The sequence below is a fragment of the Vipera berus genome (assembly GCF_964194415.1).
Source record: "Vipera berus genome assembly, chromosome: 8".
NCBI classification, from domain to species: domain Eukaryota; kingdom Metazoa; phylum Chordata; class Lepidosauria; order Squamata; family Viperidae; genus Vipera; species Vipera berus.
The window spans coordinates 54,601-74,915 of NC_138211.1; the positions used below are offsets into that span (position 1 = coordinate 54,601).

General features: G+C 48.2%; 1 protein-coding gene across 1 annotated transcript in view; it reads right to left on the reverse strand.

Moving 5' to 3' along the window:
- Positions 1-4,518: 4,518 nt before the first annotated feature.
- Positions 4,519-20,315, reverse strand: part of DSCAML1 (DS cell adhesion molecule like 1) — a 102,730-nt gene continuing 86,933 nt past the window's right edge. Inside the window, exons 17-31 of the mRNA XM_081333790.1 lie at positions 19,857-20,012; positions 18,617-18,756; positions 14,779-14,932; positions 14,581-14,698; positions 14,335-14,498; positions 14,065-14,163; positions 12,487-12,675; positions 10,738-11,025; positions 10,481-10,636; positions 9,730-9,760; positions 9,514-9,632; positions 8,984-9,136; positions 7,809-8,003; positions 5,981-6,292; positions 4,519-5,314 (exon numbers count right to left, since the gene is read on the reverse strand). Of these exons, the coding sequence (XP_081189916.1) occupies positions 4,872-5,314; positions 5,981-6,292; positions 7,809-8,003; positions 8,984-9,136; positions 9,514-9,632; positions 9,730-9,760; positions 10,481-10,636; positions 10,738-11,025; positions 12,487-12,675; positions 14,065-14,163; positions 14,335-14,498; positions 14,581-14,698; positions 14,779-14,932; positions 18,617-18,756; positions 19,857-20,012 (2,717 nt within the window). The 3' untranslated portion in view covers positions 4,519-4,871. The remainder of the gene's footprint in view (positions 5,315-5,980; positions 6,293-7,808; positions 8,004-8,983; positions 9,137-9,513; positions 9,633-9,729; positions 9,761-10,480; positions 10,637-10,737; positions 11,026-12,486; positions 12,676-14,064; positions 14,164-14,334; positions 14,499-14,580; positions 14,699-14,778; positions 14,933-18,616; positions 18,757-19,856; positions 20,013-20,315) is intronic.

Genomic DNA, 20,315 nt, shown 5'->3' on the forward strand with positions numbered 1-20,315 from the left:
ACAGGCAGCAGAAACCATCCTCCCCACGGGCTGGTGCTACAAGTGGCCTCGGGCCTCATCTCTCCCTCTGTCTGGGTGGTCCACAGAAGCTTTTCTCCTGCCTTGTTTGCACCAGGGCTGGAAGAACTTGTTTTATTGGCCTTCCAATAAATGAAATGCATATTATAGCAGAGGACTGGTGGTGTGCATCCTTCAACTATTAACTCTATTTTTAAATTCTGATTAAATGTATTCTTTTCTACATCTTTCGTGGCTTTGTTGCTTTTTCCCTGCTGCAGTCAGGAAGATTTTTTTTACAATCAGATTCTAAAATGGCTCACATTTGCATCACTTCATCTGGTCCCAACATTATTTTGGCTCAGTGGGTTAGGACACTGAGCTTGTCGATCAGAACGTCGGCAGTTTGGCGGGTCGAATCCCGAGTGCCGCATAACAGAGTTGAGCGCCTGTTACTCGTCCCAGCTTCTGCCAACCTAGCAGTTCGAAAGCACGTAAAAAATGCAAGTAGAAAAATAGGGACCACTCCGGTGGGAAGGTAACAGCGTTCCATGCGCCTTTGGCGTCTAGTCATGCTGGCCACATGACCACGGAGACGTCCTCGGACAAGCGCTGGCTCTTCGGCTTTGAAACGGAGATGAGCACCGGCCCCTAGAGTCGGAAACGACTAGCACGCATGTGCGGGGGAACCTTTACCTTTACCTTTACTATATTCCTTAATCAAGGCAGAGGCAATCATGGAGATTGCTAGGAGAGTGTGTCTCTCTTTGGATACCCAGCAGATCAGCTTCAGCCAGATTATTCTGGTGACCTTTTGTAATCGGAATGTAAATGGTAGTGGGCTTTCCAGAGATCCTTTGCTGAGCAGAAGTCCTGTGCCTTCTGCTCCATGCCTAATCCTTGCCCTCCCCTTTCCCTCTCCCCTGGCGGGCACCATTGGAAGGTGACCTCCCTTGGCATCAGGAATGAAGATGAGAGGTTCCAAAATGGGAGTGCTGCTAGCATCAGGCGGGCCGTCTTGGGAGCATTCTAGTGAATCCATCCCTTTGATCAGAGGCAGAGGGAGTTCGCTCACACCCTCTTGTTAGGAAATGATGGAATCAACTGTGTGACATTACAGGGCAAAGGACTCAACACCCACCTCTCTTCTCAGGGATCACTCTGAGACGTTTGCACAAAGTTGTACAGCATTGTATGTTACATCTCAGCAATACAAGTGGGCTGATGGGTTGGGAGGCTGTGGACTTTGAACTGCAATGCCAGTCTTCAGGTCTTTGTACTGACATGCCACCAGCTTGTTTCCCAGCCCAGCCCTTTGCTTTGAAGGTTACCACCATGTCTTGCATGGTGACAACTTCCAGTGTGGCTGTCTAATTGGCTAAGTTGGCATGTGGTGCCAGTCTCTTATCCTGAGGCTGCTGCTTGTCATGTCAAAAAGGAGCACATGGACAAGCCACTTCAAGGCTCCTCTTCAGTGTCACCGATTGCTTTAGGCCAGCATTGCTGCCTGCATGTTAGGGGCAGTGTTTCTTTGCCTGTGGAAACTGGTCCTGAAACTCCTAGTGCTGTGTTTGGAAATGTTGCAGTCCTTTGAACACCTTTGCAATGTAAATATTGATGAGTTGTGCAAGTTGGTCTCATGCTGATAATTACTGCCAGTGTGTTACCACTTTCTTACTCTAGTCCCACCTTGGCCACAGCATATTCTAAGAAATGTCATTGCCCTGTCTAGTCCACAAGTCCCCTCTTTCTTGTGACTCGGCCTCAAGGCCGGGGAGTACATTTCCTTTGGATACGAGTCTCTCAAATATGGAACTAGTAAAGGGGATTGAGGAAGGAGGAGAACTGTTAAGAACTGTAAGATCTTCCAGGAACTGAAGCCAGAAGTCTCGGCCAGGGGCCATGGCATCCATATATCCATTCACGGGAGTGCCTTACGGTTATGGAGCATTAACACCAAAGCATCTTCTTGGGGGCAGCTACTTTGCCATAAACAATGAAATGCAGCATCTGTGTTACACATGTATCATGTCTGTCAGCCCACATTACCAACTTCCAAGTTTACTTAAAAACTTTTAGTTAGGACTTGGGGCCACAAGGTGATTATGTGATAATTTCACATGTCCTATCCTTAACCCGTGATAAAGCCCAAAAGCTGTTAAGGCTAAAATCCCTGTAAATGGATTAATTGAATTCACATAGGAGGAACATGTGAGTTACCTCTTACAAGCCACAGCTGCAGGAATACAGTCTCAATGTGCAGCGGGTTTAGCAAATCACCCTGGGGATCTTTGTCCTTCCCTTTTGAGAATCATTGCCCTCCTCCAGCTGAGTGTGTGCTTTCTAATAACTTTGCTTGTTGGATTTGTTTGGAAAGAAAGCCTGGGATAACCAGCTCCTCATCCTCCTCTATCAGTCTCCAAGTTTACTTGCCGGCATTTCCTATGGTCACCTCCTTCTTTTGGCCAATGCTGTTCCAGGGATTGCATCACCCCACTCCCAGTCACTCTGCTTACCTGGTCCTCTGCCCTAGCATGGCAGAAAATTCCTTGGAGTCATTCCAAGACATGTCCTGAACAAAACATTTTTTGCAGCTGCTATTCTTGCTTCCTCACCATAATCAGCTACAAAATGAACAGAGAGAGAAGGGGTAGTAAGGGCGTGCTGGTCATGGCTGCCCATCCGACACTGGCTCCCATGCTGCTGAGAGGACACCTTGGCGTGCTCGGATGGGGGGGGGCTTCCTTCCTGAGCTGCTAGCTTTGCCAAGCAGCGATCCAATGGAGCCGGCTGCCGTATTTGTCTTTACTCCTGGCACCTGCAGCAAACAGTTCACTTGCTCAGGCAAAGGTCACCCAGGAGGGATAACGAATTCTCTAAGCGATGGACTTGCTGCCCTCTGCTAGGTAAGGTGGAGCATTGTCCGGGCTGAAACTCCTTACCAACCAGGGGAGCTGATGCAAGGTCTCTCCCCACCTGAACCTGCCCTACTAAAATCATTTGAGGGCTTCTATCAATTGGAAGCTTTGCTTGCTGGTAAGAAAAAAATTGTGGCCTACTGTCTCCCTGTCTGACAATTCCTATTTTATTGGCTGTGCTGAGGAAAGAAAAATGGCACTTTAAAAGGTTTTATTAGATATTACTGCTTTTAAATAGCTGTGGTGCCTAAGAGATGTATACATAAAATAATGATGTCATGCTGATAATTACTGCCTGTGTGTACAAGGCTTAAAATACAGGAGGATCTGGACAGACTCGAACACTGGGCGCTATCTAACAAAATAATAATAATAATAATAATAATAATAATAATAATAATAATAATAATAATAATAATAATAATAATAATAATAATAATAATAATAATAATTTTATTTATATACCGCCCTTCTCCCGCCCTTCATTTCACCAATTAAATTCAATGGTGAAAAAAGTAAGGTTCTACATTTAGGCAGGAAAAATCAAATGCACAGGTATAGCATAGGTGGTACCTTGCTCAATAGTAGTAACTGTGAGAGGGATCTCGGTGTCCTAGTAGACAATCACTTCAATATGAGCCAGCCGTGTGCTGCAGCTGCCAAAAAAGCCAACACAGTGCTAGGCTGCATTAACAGAGGGATAGAATCAAGATCATGTGAAGTACTAATACCACTTCACAATGCCTTGGTAAGGCCACACCTAGAATACTGCATCCAGTTTTGATCACCACGATGTAAAAAAGATGTTGAGACTCTAGAAAGAGTACAGAGAAGAGCAACAAAGATGGTTGGGGGACTGGAGGCTAAAACATATAGGGAACGGTTGCTGGAATTGGGTATGTGTAGTTTAACAAAGAGAAGGGTGAGGGGTGACATGATAGCAGTGTTCCAATATCTCAGGGGCTGCCACAAAGAAGAGGGAGTCAAGCTATTCTCCAAAGCACCTGAAAGCAGGACAAGAAGCAAAGGATGGAAACTAGTCAAGGAGAGAAGCAACCTAGAACTAAGGAGAAACTTCCTGACAATTAGAACAATTAACCAGTGGAACAACCTGCCTCCAGAAGTGGTGAATGCTCCAACACTGGAAGTTTTTAAGAAGAGACTGGACAGCCATTTGCCTGAAATGGTATAGGGGGTTGGACCAGATGACCTCCAAGGTACCTTCCAACTTCTTCTTCTTCTTCTTCCTCTTCCTCTTCCTCTTCTTCTTCTTCCTCTTCCTCTTCCTCTTCCTCTTCCTCTTCTTCTTCTTCTTCTTCTTCTTCTTCTTATTATTATTATTATTATTATTATTATTGTTATTGTTATATCTGACATTTCCTAGAATAGCTTCATTCATGTTAAAACAGAGGATGTCAATTGCAAGGCCTCTGAAATAGGACTCCAGAATTTATTCTTTCAAAGCTGCCTCTGCCATCTGCATCACAGCTTCCTGTTTGTTCTTGGAGATCAGCCAAACAAAGGACTTTCGTTTTATAGAAACATAACTTTTATTGCACACTGCGCTGGCTTTTTTTTTAAATAGAAAAAAGTATTAGGCAGATGCAACTGGAAGCAAATCCCATAGTTTACCAAACAGTAAAACAACATGCAGTGTCCCAAAGGGGTCTTTAAAAAAAAAGTCTGCGTGATGAGGGCGATGGGAGGATGAGAAAGAGCGGGTGCCCAGCAGGATTCAGCACCCTCTTCGGCAACACTAAAAGGAGAGCAGGGCTTCTTCCATAAAAGGACTTCCTGCAAATGCTCAGAGCCCTCGTGACTTTCCCCCCCAGTTCTGGAGAAGAGAAAAATAGTTTCATTTATACAAAAACAAAAAATCCATTCTGTACAAGAGCTCCACTTAATTACAGTATAAATGACTTGGAGAAAGAGCCGCATCTGTCCTTCCTACCCACTCTAGACCAGCGTATAGGATTTGGAGTAGGCACCAGTTCCCTGCTTCTGTGGCCTCCCTACGCCAGATGTGCTCATTTCTAATAGTGAGTCTTTAGACCCCCCAATCTTGCTATGCGTAAGCAAGCGTGGCTCAGCAGCAGGACCCGGGCTAGGTTCGGGGGCCGGGGCAGGAGCAGCAGTGGGAGCAGCAGGAGGGGCACCACTGGCCGAGCCTGGCATGGCAAGAGTTCTCTGAGGTAAGGTGGTGGCTGCAGTTGTGTGTGGCGCAGCCGAGGCTTTGCTGCTGGCATCTAAAGTCAAGTGTCTGGCTTGTGTGTGATAGGTCCGAGCCAGATTTCGTATGGAGGCTTCCCGGGGTGGCACTACAGGACAAGGGTCTTGAAGGTCTGGCTTGCGGAAGAACGTTTCAGATTTCATATACAAAGGCAGGTTGCAGTAGTCACCTGTAAAAGGTAGAAAGAGGGTGAGCAGAGGTGGGGCCAGGAGGAGCCCCAAGGTTACTCAAGCACAAATGGGATGCAACAGGACCAGAGAAAAAATTCATCCAGTCCACCGAAAACAAGCAACTCCTTCAGGGAAAAGGCAAAGCAGGTGAAAGAAGTCTAAAGATCCAGCCCACTCTGTGACTGGCAAGCACCAGCGCTCCCTCCCCGCATCCCCTTTAGACCCCCAGCTCTCTGGAGCAAGCATTACCATCCCCGTTTCTAAAGCTCTGACTGGTTCTGAGTACCTAACTTGAGGGTTGGTTGCTCTTCCCTGCACAGAGCACCTCCCATTCCGCTATCCAAGCTCATTCAAACACTTTACGGGAAGACTGTCCTGAGCTGCCTCATGAAGAGCTGCAATCAGTTGCTACAGTGCAGTATTGGAGGCAGACTCTGCTCACAGACTCTGCTTGACCTCACAGTCAAGGCTGACTCAGCCTTCCATCCTTCCAAGGTCAGTAAAATGAGGATCCAGATTGTTGGGGGCAGTATGCTGACATTGTAAACTACCCAGAGTGTGCTGTAAAGCGTTATGGTGCAGTATACAAGCCTAAATGCTTTCGCTCTTTGGGGCTGAGCTCTTCATTTGGGGCACCAAAAGGCAGCAACTGCATCATAGCTCACTTTTATTTGCTCGGTGAGGGATAGGCACAGCTACACCCTTGCCACGGTCACTGTCTTGTGGTTTGGGAGGAGAGGCTGTGAAGCGGCAGATGCCTGGCTCGGAGGGAGTGCTCATGGAAGTCATGCTGTCAGCATTCTCATTGGTGCCAGTGGTCATCTGGTCAGAGGAGCTGTCAGAAATGAAGCACTCTGTGATTTCAAACTTGGCATGCTGCAGCTGCTCCTCTAACTTGGCATGCTCATAAGCCCGAGCCAACTCTTCGTAAGTGGATGAGGCACTCTCCGTGGACACCATGCTGTTTCGGCCTTTGTCTGTAGAAACAAGAGGGAGACAATGTAAACCCGGCCAGGACAACCTGCAAGCCAGTTGATTTCACTCCCACTCTATGCTAAGATGAAACAGCTGGGAATGCATGAAGTCAGTTATTATTTATTTATTTATTTATTTATTATTTAAATTTATATACCGTCCTATTCCCGTAGGACTCGGGGCGGTTTACAGGGAGAATTAAAATACATAGCATACAAAAATTAAAAACAGTTAAAACTATGATTAAATTACAGTCCCTGAAATTAAGCTAAAACCCAATTAAATTAAATTAGTTCCTGCACTTCCTAACTCTGGAGCCAAAGAAGAGACATGGTGTAGATATTATCTCAGAGTCTTTGAAGATCTGGGCAGGAACAAACAGACTCAAGTTCAATCCTGATAAGAAATGAGTGGATGTGACATTAGAACCCAGTGGTATCCCATCTTTTCTTCTGGACAGGCTCATGCTCCGTAAGCCCAAAATGCTTCAGAAATAAAGAGATCTTTTTGGATTTGCAACATCTGTTCAAGGAGTAGAAGGCAGCTATGGCTAGGAGACTTTTTGTGCAACTCCATCTTGCATGTTAGTAACTACACTTCCTGGATAAGAAGTATCTGTTCACAGCTACTTATTTCTTCATCACCTCTTAATTTAACTCCTGCAATGAGCTCTCCCAGAAGCTTCTGTCTGTTCACTAAGCTCCAAAAGGAAGCATACACTTTCAACCCCACCATAAGGCACCATGACAGATAGATGACTTTTCCTTTGCTGCCCCTCTCCTGGTTCTGCATCTGAATTCAGATCATGAACAAGCTGCTGGTCTTCAGAAGAGCTACTTAGGTCTGACTATTTTGTCAAGTCTTTGACATATAATAGAAGCTGTGAGTGACATTCCTTTGTGTGATGATGCATGAAAGGGGGTAGTAGTAGCTATTAGTAGAATTAGCCTGGTTTATGTTATAATTTTTGTTGTTTTTAATTTAATGTGTTATTTTGTGGAACCATTTAAGAATCTAGTTTCTCTGTTTGCATATAAATTCGACTGGTGGCCCCCAGGGGGAGGGCCTTCTCTGTGGGCGCTCCGGCTCTATAGAACCAACTGCCGGTTGAGCTCCGGATGGCATCGGACCTTCTCTCCTTCCGGCGCGGTCTGAAGACCCACTTATTTGAACTAGCTGGTCTGGCCTGATGGGGGACGTTAGGGTTTTTTAATGGGTTTTTTATTGTTATTGTATTTTTTAACTGGGCACTTGTTTAATTCCTTTTTAATTTTTGTATTTGCTATTTATATATGCCCTGTTCACCGCCCTGAGTCCTTCGGGAGAAGGGCGGTATACAAATTTAATAAAAGTAAAGTAAAGTAAAAAAAATTAAAATAAACAAATAAAACCTCCACAAAATATGCGGAAAGAAGAGTGAGCCTCAATTTTTAGCTCTTGAGAGTTCTGGGGTGGTAGGGCACAACAAACTGCAGCTGGATTTGGATGGCTGTGCTTTGTGGGTGTAACTCAACTCACCTGTGTCCTGGGACAAACTAGCACTGAAACTGTCGCTTTCAGTCACTGTGATGCCATGCTGGGAGCCAACTGCTCTCCAGTCAGAGGCCAGAGTCCGTGCTGGTGTGGAGGCCTGGCACTTGGTGAGAGTCCACTGGCTGGAGTATCTGTTCCGGGTACTGTGTGTAGATTTCACACTTTTCCTTGAAACAGGATCTGCAAAAGAAAATGGCTGCTGTTTCTGCCTTTGGAAGGAGAAATAAGAACTGTGTAGATTGGACCTTATGAGGCTGGGCTGAAATCTGCCTCATGTAGTTGCTGTAGTTTCTCACGAACAGCTTCATTTTTACGTCAGCGATGCCTTGTATCTAAAATGTTTTTTTGTACTTGCAGATTATTCTCTCTCCCCACCCCCTTTGAATATAGTCATGGTGGGATTTATGCAACATTCCATGTACTGAATATGTCATGTGCAGCGTATGAGATGGAATATGACACGGATCAAAACATAGACCAGGCCTGGACCTAGAAGGCCAATTATCTGGCCAGAAGCGGCAAGCCAAACACAAAACCATTGGTGTGTGAGGACAGAAGCCCTGACAAGACGGGGAATAGGAAAGTGCTGAGCAGCTGGAGGAGATGAACCAGTCGGGGAAGAGAGGGGCAGCTATGGGGCTGACTGGAGTGCCACCTGTGGGCTTGAGCAAGGCACACAGAAGATAAAGCAGGCCCTGGCATGCAGGTCAGATAGAACCATCAGAGGGCAGAGAAGGGCCAGACAGACCAGTGTTCATTAGATCCCTTTAAATTTTGGGGAGGCAAGACCTGAAATCACTAAAAACAGGCTACAGTCTGGCCACATGCCAAACTGCAATACATTTATTTTGCAGATAAAGGGCATAAATAGTCAAGTTCTCACAACCTCACTGTTCCAGCACTGTCAGTTTAGGTTAACATAGCCACATGATTCAAAGCCTCTTATCAGAGCTGGTTACTGTGAGAAATGAAACCTTAGTAGAGTCTGAGAATTTGGCTACAAGTAGGGCCAAGAGTTCCCCCAGAGACCTCTTCCATCCCTCCATGCCTAGTGACCGTCTGCCTTCAGACGCATTTGGTTTAAAGCGTCTCTGCTTGGGCGAAGACCTCTGATCTTTTTCCTGCTGGGGCCAGAGTGGAGGATTGTCTGCAGTGCTTACTTGTGCCAGGGCGGATGTCAGACATATCAATCAAAGGCCCCGTGTTCTGGATCAGTGCTGGATGGTGTAGTGACACCCCTGTGCAGAAGGTCTGTGGATTGACAGTCTGGTTGAATTCTGGGTCAGAGACTGGGACTGTTGCTTTGTCATCTCCTATGGAAAATAAATTTGGATAATGACATCCCACCCTGGGATGGCTAAGAAGCAATAACCCCCACCTCGACCCCTCCTGCAAGAGAAGTCCAGAGTTGGAGGGTGTCCCTTTATGTTCTTAGAGCCTCATTGGGGGTAGAGAGGAAGGCTGGCACCTGCAACTGGCCACACCCAAAATGCTTGCCAGGAGTCCCAAAACACTATTCAACCCAGTTGATGCTGGGAAGGAGAGAATCTAGACTCCACCTAGGACTGCAGTCACATCTGCACGGAAGAGCGATCCCATTCCCAGAGCCAGGGAGAGTAATTGGACAAGGGCAAAACGCAAAGGAGGCAGCTCTGGGGATAAGGCTGGGAGGTGAAGCAAAGCCACTCACCAATCTGTTTGATCCCCTCCTTGTCCTCGATGAGCAGCTGAACCCGGGGGATGTCGATGTGCAGCCGAGGGCCTTGGGGAGGACCCTTCACAGGCGTGTCAAAGCTACGATTATTCTTACTGCAAAGGAGAAGAAGATGACAATTGGGACTGGAGGTCCTCTGTATTCACCCTGCATTGAAATGCTAACCAGCAAGACTTGAATGTGGTTACCCACCTGATGAGCATTTCAGCCAAACTCTTGGCATCTGCAAGGGAAAAGAGCAGAGAGGCCTGAATGGGGGCAGCAGAAGCAGCAGCCCTCTGCCCCGGCTGCTCTTGTGCAGCTTGAATCAGGCAGTGAGGTCACTGTGGGTGCTCTGGCCTGGGGGGCGGGGTGTCCCTTTCTAAGGGGAGCTAAGGCTAAAGGAAAGAACAAAGAGGGGTGCATGTCTGTGCAGGTAACCCTCGACTTACCAGTGTTCCTTTAGTGACAATAGCACTGAAAAGGTGACTTACGACCAGCACTTACGTATACTTAGAACTGTCGCAGCGTCCCTGCAGTCACCTGGCTGCAGTTTGGGTGCTTGGCAACTGACAGTTGCAGCTCCTGCACCCACCATTGGGTCCTTCCCAACCAGCTTCTGACAAGCAAAGTCCATGGGGAAGCTGGCAGGGAAGGTTGCGGCAAAAGAGGCTGTAAAGCCAAGTGTCATCCTATGAGGCCTCACTTAAAGGCTGTGCCCCTTAACAATGAATTTTCAAGTCGAGTCCCAATTGTAGTTGTAACTCAAGGAGTATCTGTACCGCCAGCTCTAATGAGGGTTCTATTCTGCAGCACCCACCTTTCTCCCCCAGCCCCACCTACATAGGCAGCTGCAGGGACCGAATCCTCTAGAGGGGAAAGCCAGATTGATACCTGCTCAGGCTCATCTGGCCTTGGGGTTTCTCTCCTGGCTAAAAGGGATTCCCAAGAACCAAACATTCACCTCGCAAACGCTTCAGACGCTTTTCCTTCCGCTTCTTTCGAACGACAAAGAGCAACGCCACACCAAGTGTGGCCAAGATGACAGGGCAAGCGATGGTGAAAAGCTTCTTGACATCATCTCCTTCTCCTTGCGCAGACTTAATAGGTGGAATAGTGCCTGTGCAAAAGAAGTGTCAAAGCACAATCTGTGCAACCCCTGAACAAGCCCGACCCACAGGGAACGGGGGCTTCTAAACTCCCCAGCCAATCCACACTCACTGCCATCATAGTCCAGGGTGGCGAACTGCAGGGTCTCATTGCCACAGCCGGCACTGTTGCATGCTTTCATGCGCAGCTCATACCAAGTGGCTTCGTGCAGGTCAGTCAGAAAGACTTCACTGGAATAATTGGCTCGCAGGCTCTGCCAAGCCCAGGTGCTTTTGGGGCGGAACTCCAGGACGATGGCTACAATGGGGCAGCCCCCATTGTTCCAGCCTTGCAGGCTCAGCCTGGCATGGGTGGAGTTGATGTGGGTGAACAGATGTTGGTCCTTATTGAAAGACGGCTCTACAAGGAGAAGGAAGCAGGTGAGCTTGGGCAGAATAGAATAGAGCAGTTTGCCAGGTTCTGGAAAGAGGCACCAAGAGTTTCTTTCATGACCTATGTTCCCTTAAGGTGTACTGCCTAAACCACTAACCAATAAAACGTAGAGCAGACACATTAAGTATCATCATCATCATCATCATCATCATCATCATCATCATCATCATCATCAATTTAGGCACTACAAAACCCAGAGCTCCCAAGAGGCTCTCCATGAGCTGTCTGCCACCACAGTAACACAGCCCGGGCAGGTGCTCCCTTCAGCTAGACTCCTCAGGCAGCTGCCCTTTCCCAGCTGTGCAACGGCAAATGAGGATCACCTCCCAAAGGATCAACTCCCCCCTCTAAAAAGGGGTCAATTAATTTCCCTCTTCCCTCCAAAAAAAGATTGAATTAATTATTTGTTGAGTTGCAGGCTACACAACATCCATATTCATTGCTAGCTATATAAAAATTATTTAAATTATTAGTAATTGAAGTTCAAACATTCAAACGTTCAAAATATCTCCAGAAAAGAAGGAAAAATGGGGGAGGAAGAGGGGGCTATTTAAATGGTTTTTCTAATTTTCTTGGTTTGGGGAAAGCAACACTTTTTTTCTACAGACAAACTCACGGCAGAATTTAAACGGAAAAGTGTTCATGATTCTTCCATAAGGATCCTGTATTCATTAGGAGGCCTTCTTAATACAAGAAAATTCACAGTGGCTTTGATCCTAAATGGTCTGGCTAAGATCTGCACCAAGCTTGCAATCAACTTGATGTGTGTAATATTTCAATTAGGCTTCAGGTGATGCACTTGTCTCTGGCATTCCTGAAATTGACAAACCTTTGAAACCATTGAGGCTGACTGCGAACCATTATAATAACCTTGTCTGCCTTGTTTAAACAGTTCCTTAGGAAGCCAGGGTGAAATACTCCCACAGAAGGCTGTTCCTCCTTCAGATGAGCTCCAAGCCAGAAGAAAGTCAGGATGGATGGCGTTTTTATGTACAATTTGTTAAAACGTGTGTGGGAACCACAATTTCCCTTTGAAATCTTTCCTTCCCAATTAACTCCAATTCTAAGAAAGCCTCTCAGTCTTCCTCTGGACAAATTCCAATGTCCACTCTGCAAGGCTTCCTTCCTTCCTTCCTTCCTTCCTTCCTTCCTTCCTTCCTTCCTTCCTTCCTTCCTTCCTTCCTTCCTTCCTTCCTATCTTCCTTCCCTTCCTTCCTTCCTTCCTTCCTTCCTTCCTTCCTTCCTTCCTTCCTTCCTTCCTTCCTTCCTTCCTTCCTATCTTCCTTCCCTTCCCTTCCTTCCTTCCTTCCTTCCTTCCTTCCTTCCTTCCTTCCTTCCTTCCTTCCTTCCTTCCTTCCTTCCTTCCTGCCAGAGGCTCCCAGCTGCTGCCTCTACCTGGCTCCTCCCCCAGCCCCAGGCACCAGTCACCTCTGCCGTGGGTCTTGGCCTCAATGATCTCACTGATGCGACCAGCTCCAACGCTGTTCTTGGCTGCCAGCTTCACCTTATACCAGGTCCCGCATTTCAGGCTGCCCAGCTTGAAGGAGCGCTCTGCAGAAGCAATTAACACGTCCTTCCACTCCTCACTATTATCCACTGAGTACTGGAGCACAAAGCCTGCAGGGATGCAGCAAAGGGAGCAATTTGGAGAAGGGGAATCCATGCAGCAGGAGCCTCTGCCATCTCCTTGCCCCCCAGTTCATGCCAGCAGCTCAGGCTTAAATCCTTGAAGACTCCCCCTGCCCCACGACAGCCAGCGGTTTCCTCCAAAGAAAGAAATGGCAAATCTTCCATTGGGTGCCCAGCCTTCTAGGCAGCCATCTCCCCTTTGTCAAAAGGCAAATTCACAGCTCAATAAGCAAAGCCAAACAAGAAGGTGCAGGCTGCCTCAGGGCCCATCTGTGCATGTCATCAAGGAGGAGTGTGGCTCCTACACATGTATCCTTGTGCCAGAGAGGGAGGGGGTTCCATTCAGGCAGTTGGGGACCTGCTGCCACCTACTCCCCCACTCCCATGAGCCATGAAGTAGAAAATGGCTCCTTGGGCTCCTTCAGTTGTGCTCTTCCATGCCCATCCTTTTTCCAGCTCTCTTCCTGCTCCTCCACTTGCTCCTCCTGGAAGTCACTCACACACACATACACACACACACACACACACACACACACACATCCGCCCCAACCAAGCAATGAATCAGTCCAGGCAGGGGATTCTACCTCCATCAGCTGCACCGCAGTACTTCTGGCTGTTTCAATTAAAAGCAAACACATCCAGCAAATGCTGCTGGCTAGGGAGACTGCCTTGTAATTATTTCCATGTGTTTAATTAATTGCAATGTGAAGACTCCCTTCACTCCTTCTTCTGGGGCTGCCATTGTTTCCCTGAGGGCACTGAAGCGGATGAACAAGGAGGCACTGGCAGACAGCTTCACACCAGGAATCAGGCCGAGACTGGGGAAATGCATCTTGGAATCTCCACTGATTTTGGCCTAATCTTCCACCAGCTGCTACCTTTCAACCCTACCAAACTATAGTCCTGTTGTGAAATAAAATGAAGGATAGGATCTTCCTCCTCCTCCTCCTCCTCCTCCTCCTCCTCCTCCTCCCTAAACAAGCTGGTTGGGGAGGCACAAGGAACCTGAGCCCAGGTAAGAAAGAACTGCCTGACCTTCCCTGCCTTTCCTAAATAAGCTGCAGTTGGAACTGTTTGGAGCTTACACAGACACACCCACACACAGACACACATGCAGAACCTCAGATGAAGCTGTAAGGAGTCTTTCACAGAGCCAAGGAGCCATTCAGTGCTCCTCAAAAGAATGCCTTCACCCAATATCAAAATCTTTGGCCACAGCATCATGAGGCAACTACGCCCAGAAGACCAAGAGTCCACCCTGCAGAAAGAAGGCCCAAACCCAGAGAAGGATGGGGGAGACAGAGTTGGAGAGATATTCAGGAACAGCCAAGCTTTGTCCGTCTACCCAGCAAGCGCAGCCACTCTCCTTCAACTTGCCTCGGATGGAGCTGCCACCATTGTCACCAGGGATCCAGGCCAAGGTGATAGATGAAGCCGAAGTCTTGGACACCATCAGCCGGGGCTGGTCTGGAGGGACTGAAAGGGAAGGCCATTTGGGTCAGCTTCCTTCTCACCTGGCTCCTTCACATTCAGCTGTAGGAGCTCGCCAAACTGGGCACTCTCGGGCAGGGAAGTTAGGCAGTCATTTGTCCTAAAGACAAACTGCCCCCTCCCCGGGGGGGAGGGGAGTTCCTTCTGATAGCTCACCTTGCACCAGCAAGTTGACAATGATGGTATCAAATCCCCAGGTATTTGTGGCAGTGCAAGTGTAATAGCCCGAGTCCTCTGCTTTCACAGAGCGCAGTATTAGGGTGCCGTTGGACTGAATCTGACGATGACCATCCAAAATGACTGGAATAGCCGAATCATCACTGCAAAAGAAATCCTGAACATTAGGAAGGCATGGTCTGGCCAGAGACCTTCCAAGCCCCTCCCCCCTTGGTAAAGAAATACCTGTCTTTAGTCCACTTCACAGCTGGAAGAGGATCCCCCACTGAACTGCATGGCAGTCGCACATCTTTCATCCAAGGGGTGGTAACTGTGCCCCCAAATGAGATGATCTTGGCTGGAGCTGCAAAAGAGGGGGAGGGTGACATGGTGGGGGGTCTACAGCAGCTGAGCTGCTAGACACTCCCCGTTCCACTGCCAAACCTTTTCCAGCAGGCTCAATGGTGACTTTCTCGCTCATGTTGCCCCGCCCTGCAGAGGTGACAGCGGCAACCCAGAGCAGGTACTGTTGACCACGGTTCAGGTGTGCAATGCGATAGAACAGCTGCTCCGGACTTGTTTCGTACTCACTGGGAGCCTGCAGGAGAACCGAAGGAGAACAGGCCTGCAGCTGGATCAGACTGCTTTCCTGCTTGCCCAGTGGAGGCCTCTCGGGAACCCACGTACCCCAACAGCTGCCACCCATAGGCCTGTGGCCCTGGAGGCAGCATTAGCAGCCTGCACTAGCAACCCCTGAGCCATTGCTAAATTCAGGGGTTCAGGGGCCCTTGTTGATATACATCTTCTTTTCCTTCTTGGTCTGTCCAAAATCTCAGCAACTTGGCTTCCCTGAAACTCCCCTGCTTTCTGGTCTTAGGAGAAAGGCTTTTCTCTAAGAGCTTTCCTCAACTTCTACAAGATTTCATACATTTGTGCAGATAGGATATTCTTTCTACAATGGACCAAATTTATTATTTACTCTCCATTTCTTCAAGCTAGACAGATACTTCTGGATTTCTTCAGTGCCTGTTTCTGTTTTAAGCAAAAAATAGTGACAACTTCACTTTTGACCTATAACTTGGACTCTTTTATAAACAAGTTAAATAGCCCCAATCTCTGCTGTTTACAAGAACCTAAAGGGGGAAATAACTCAGACCTCAGCTCTGAGGTCCTAGACCTCACCCTGTCTCTTGGGCAATCAGAACACAAGGTTTACATTATTGGCCTGGGACTGACAGATGGTACCTACTTGTGTGTTTGTCGTGCTATTACAACTCCCAACTCCCAGCATGCCCTGCTTCTGACTCTTGCAAGACAGATCTGGGCAAGCAGAGGACATGCCTGTTCAAGAGAGGCTTCAGGCTGCTGGGGCTTGCACTGATTGCTGGTTTGACAGAGTGTCCAGTTTGCCTGGCTGGACCACTTTTAAACTGTGGCCCGAGGCACATCCCCCTGGAGCCAGTCAGGCAGACTGCCCTGCCTCCCAAGGCCCTCAGGTTCTCAGCATCTGGGCTCCTCTCTGGGGTCAGGAGGAAGGGAGGCTCTCCCCTCCCCCTCCCTGGGGAAGTCTTGCATTCCAGATTCAAGGCTGCCACAAGTGCCCAGAGCTGCCACCTGTGGGCACATGCGGCTGCCTGGGAAGCTCCATCAAGGCCAATGCCAAGCCTGACTGGCAGACAAATATCTCACCTCTGTGCCTGAACAGTTTTGATTTTGCATGCTTGGAACATGGACTGATAGATCCACAGGCAGAATACTTAAATATAACCATTGTTTAAATATGCAAGCATAAATATTGCATTGCATGCACAATTTTAAGCCAAATGGCAGCCTTGACAAGATGCCAAGGAAACAATATCAGATCCCAGCAGCTTCACCAGTTGCTTTGATGAAAAGATTATGTTGCCCTGGAAACGAAGGGCTCAGATGTTAAAATGAACTGTAGAAAGCAGTTTTGATAAGCAAATGCTGTCCCCGCCCTCCTTTCCAAGCTAACATAACCTGAATGTTCCCAGGAAGCTTTGGGGGCCAACTAAAGTCTGGGCTGCATCCATTTCCATGTTGCTGCTGCCATTGGTGCAGCTACACGAGACGGAACAAAAGAGCAACCGACCAGAGGGGCAGCAGCCTGTTCTGTAGAAGATGCTTCTTTCTTTCTTTCTTTCTTTTTCTTTCTTTCTTTCTTTCTTTCTTTCTTTCTTTCTTTCTTTCTTTCTTTCTTTCTTTCTTCTTTCTTTCTTTCTTTCTTTCTCTTATTTATTTATTTGTTTGTTTGTTTTTGTTTGTTTGTTTGTTTGTTTATTTATTTATTTATTTATTTATTTATTTATTTATTTAAAGATGGGTCACGGCCTCCTAAAAAGTGAAATGATGATACACAAGAGTTGTAAAATCATATTCATATTGCAATAAATCCCTGGAGTCTCTGCATCTCCTGCTCAATTGGATGCAGGAAATGGGTAGCTAATGAAGCCTCATCCTAAACCATAAGTTGCACATATATGTTAACAAAAATGGGTGAGAGGCTCTCCATGTTGGAGTGGCTCCTTCCCACCAACCAAGACTAGAGGTCAAGAAAAAGGAGAGGCAATGTCAAAGACTACTACTAATTTCCAGAAGAACATCATGACAAGTGGCATTGGATGCTGCTGAGAACTCTAGAAGGACCCCTGTTCTTCCTGTTCCTGCTACAGGTCATCCACAAGAGTAAACAATGCAACTTGTGTCCCCTATCCAGGGATGAGCACAATCTAGAATCCATAATCACTTCATCCCAAGGCCCCAACACCTTCTTCTACTATCTTCCCAAAGAAGGGCAAGTTTGGACTGGAAGCAGATGCTCACTTCATGGCAATATCATTCCCACTTTCAAAAAGGCATTTGTCATTACTCTAGTTCAGTTCCTTATATCATCCTCTCCTGGCAACTCTGAAAAGCCAGGAGGGACAAGGAGTTAGCCTACATACAGTATGGCAAAGTTCATCCCACAGAAAACCCTTTCAACCTTCTTGGGGTTCATGGTTCAAATGAATCTCTTGTGATTTTTGCAAGGCACAGATTGCTGAATCTCATTGGACATTGTCCAGCTCAACAAGCTATGAGTGATTTTGTCTGCAATGTGACTAACCAAAAAAGGTAGTCGTGGCTTGAAGGTACTTCTTCAAAACCCAACACAGTTGAGATAACCTCAACCAGCTGCTGGTGCATCAAGGACATGGAAGTAGTTATGCTTCAACTAAGCTTGAGGTCAAATTATCTGCCAAATCCCTGGGCAATTCCCAAAGCACGCTTGAAAACCAGAAAAATCCACAGAGGCCTAAGACAGACCATTCTAACTGATCCTACCCTCTGAGGCTACCAAAGTAGGAGGTGTGTATGGCCAGCCTAAACCAAGGGGCAGCCACCCTATTGCACAGGAAGAGAAGCATTTTTTCTTTTCTGAAGCCTTTCCTGTAGATCAGCACACCACCTCAGTCCATTCTATGGCAGGGAGCTCAGAGCAGAACCTGCCAAAAGCTCTCTCCTAATTTGCATCCAGCTCTCTAGCAAAAGCCAAGGCTATCCTAGGGAACATAGAAACCCTGGAGGGACAATTGGACCTCTACCTTTGACTGGCAAGGCCAAGCAGTTGGTGCTAGAAGGACACTGTTGTCTCGGTGCCCTTAACTCACTGCTCTCCTGCTCAGATTGACCTGAGGGAAGGGCTGCCTGCTGCAGCAGGTGAAACCCTCCCCATTGGAAAAGGAATATCTCAAATAGATGATTCTGCCAAGGTAAGTTTTAACTCATGAATGCCATTTATCCTTGACTTTTATTGGTGTGATGTTAAATGCCTTGTGTTGTAAATATAGATTTGTGCATTATTGGGGTTAGCCACTAGGCATGATTTAAGTTAAATTAGTAAATAAATGCTGGCTATTTAAATCTATTTCTGCTTTGTAAAATAAGCAATGATACATTTGTCAGCCTGTAAGGTATGCGATGTGGTGAAAGAGAAACAACGGCAGGGAGCAAGGAGGGAAAACCCTATGGGAGAAAGGTCTGACCCATATTGTTCTTTCCTACCCCATCTTGGTGTCCAAAATAGACTGAGATGGTCCACCGAACTGCAGGCTGCTTCTGGCACCTGCTGATTATAACCCAGGCTGAGGGTCCCCAGGGTAAAGCTGCCTGAGGCCAGTCCTCTCTTCAGGGGACAGACAAGGCTTGGCAACCCGCTGGCTTAGTGGCCAGGCAACTATGGCACACCCACTCTCCCAGGAGCCCCGTCACAGCTGCTCACCGGCTGGCCAGAGCCTGGGCTGGAGCAGAAAATGGTGTACTTCCGGATAACACCATTAGGTTTTGAGGGTGGCAGCCAAGACACCACAACGCTGCTGGCAGAGGAAGGCACCGCTTTGATCCCGGCAGGAGGACCAGGAACTGCAAGAGGAAAGAAGAGGCATGATTCTCAAGGCCTCTCTAGGTGGGCCGCATTGCAGCCACGCCGTCGCAGGAGGGAAGGAGCACAACTCATTGCAGTGCCCTGCTGGGGGTAAAGGGGGGGAAGGAACAGTCCTCTTCTTTTGCCCCAGTTGTGCCAGCCACCAAAGGTCTCACTGGCAGGACACCAGTGTCTCCCTTTAGAGCAACTTCTGCCATTAGAGGGAAAGTCCTGGCAGCAGCTTGCTCCCAGCCCAGTCTGCCTCTGACAGATTCTTGATCAACTGAGACAAGCAGAGCAAGAGTTTAAGGAAGTTCTCTTGCCATGCATGGAAGGCTTCTGGAAGGGATCAGCTGGCCAGCCCACACGTGGGAATGCTGCCATCCAGGTGGGCTTCACCTGGGTGTCCCCAGTACCAATGCAGCCCACCATTCAAATCATGTCACAGCTAGAAAGGAACCCCAGTTCCTTCTGGCTGCTCTTCACTGCCCTCTACAGTTCCCCCACCCCTGAACCACTAGAGCACAGCCCAGGTGAAGCGCCCCTTTCCAGCTCCGAGATGGACCAAAAAGGCAGGCTGGCCAAAGCCAGCATGTGCTCCAGAGACCCTTTTCTGGTCCTTCGATGGGTTGCTCTGAGTCCCTTCCGCTCTGCAGGTCTCTGTCCCTCCAAGTCTTCTGGCCCCCTGGCTTCTCTAGGGCCTCCAACACCCAGCAGTCCCTGACTCTGTCCTGCTGTCCGAAAGATGCCCTGTCTCCTCCCAGGAGGGAGACCAGAGGACCAGGTCCAGAGTCACAACAGAAACAGGCCAAACCCACTGACTGCAGCAAGTCAGGCCATTTAACTGAGGTAAGTGGGGTAAAAAATTCTAGAGTTTCCCCAACTCCAGAGGGAGGGAGAAAAGAGGAGAGGTGAAGCCCCCAGCCCCCAGAGTGGGCCCTATGGATCCACAGCACAGCAGAATCATCCACACCCCAAAGAGGACACCTGTCCCCTGTACAGACGCTGTGGGACAGCTCTAGACAGGCCAAGGAACAGATGCTGCCCCCACCTGCCCCATCCCCACCCAGCTTCATAGAGCTCGGCTGCAGGCACTCACTGTCTTCTTTAGTCTGGATGTGGAGGACGTTGCTGCGGACCCCATCACCTGCCTGGGTGTAGGCCAGGACCTGCACGCTGTAGTTGGTGAACTTCTCCATGCCTCGCAGCTCTGCTCGCTCCCGAGTGGTGGTGACATTCTGCATCTCCCCCCACTCTGTTCAGGAAGCAATAACACCCCATGCAAAGGCAGGCAAGGCTCCCACTGCCCTCCGCAGCCTCCCGACTCAGCCTGCTGTGGCTTGGTTTGCCCAGCAAGCCTCCAGGACAGAAGTGGGGAAAGCAGCCTTGGGATCTGGCTGGAGGGTACCCCAAGGCTCACAAATGGGCCAGAGCTGCCACTTGCAATCCGGCAGGTGGACAAAGCCAGGATGTAGTACAGCAGTGGTACCCTGCCCTGCCATCTTCCCCTTGCTTCCTCCCACCCCCATAGGACACAGGTCCCCTGAAACAGCAGAGG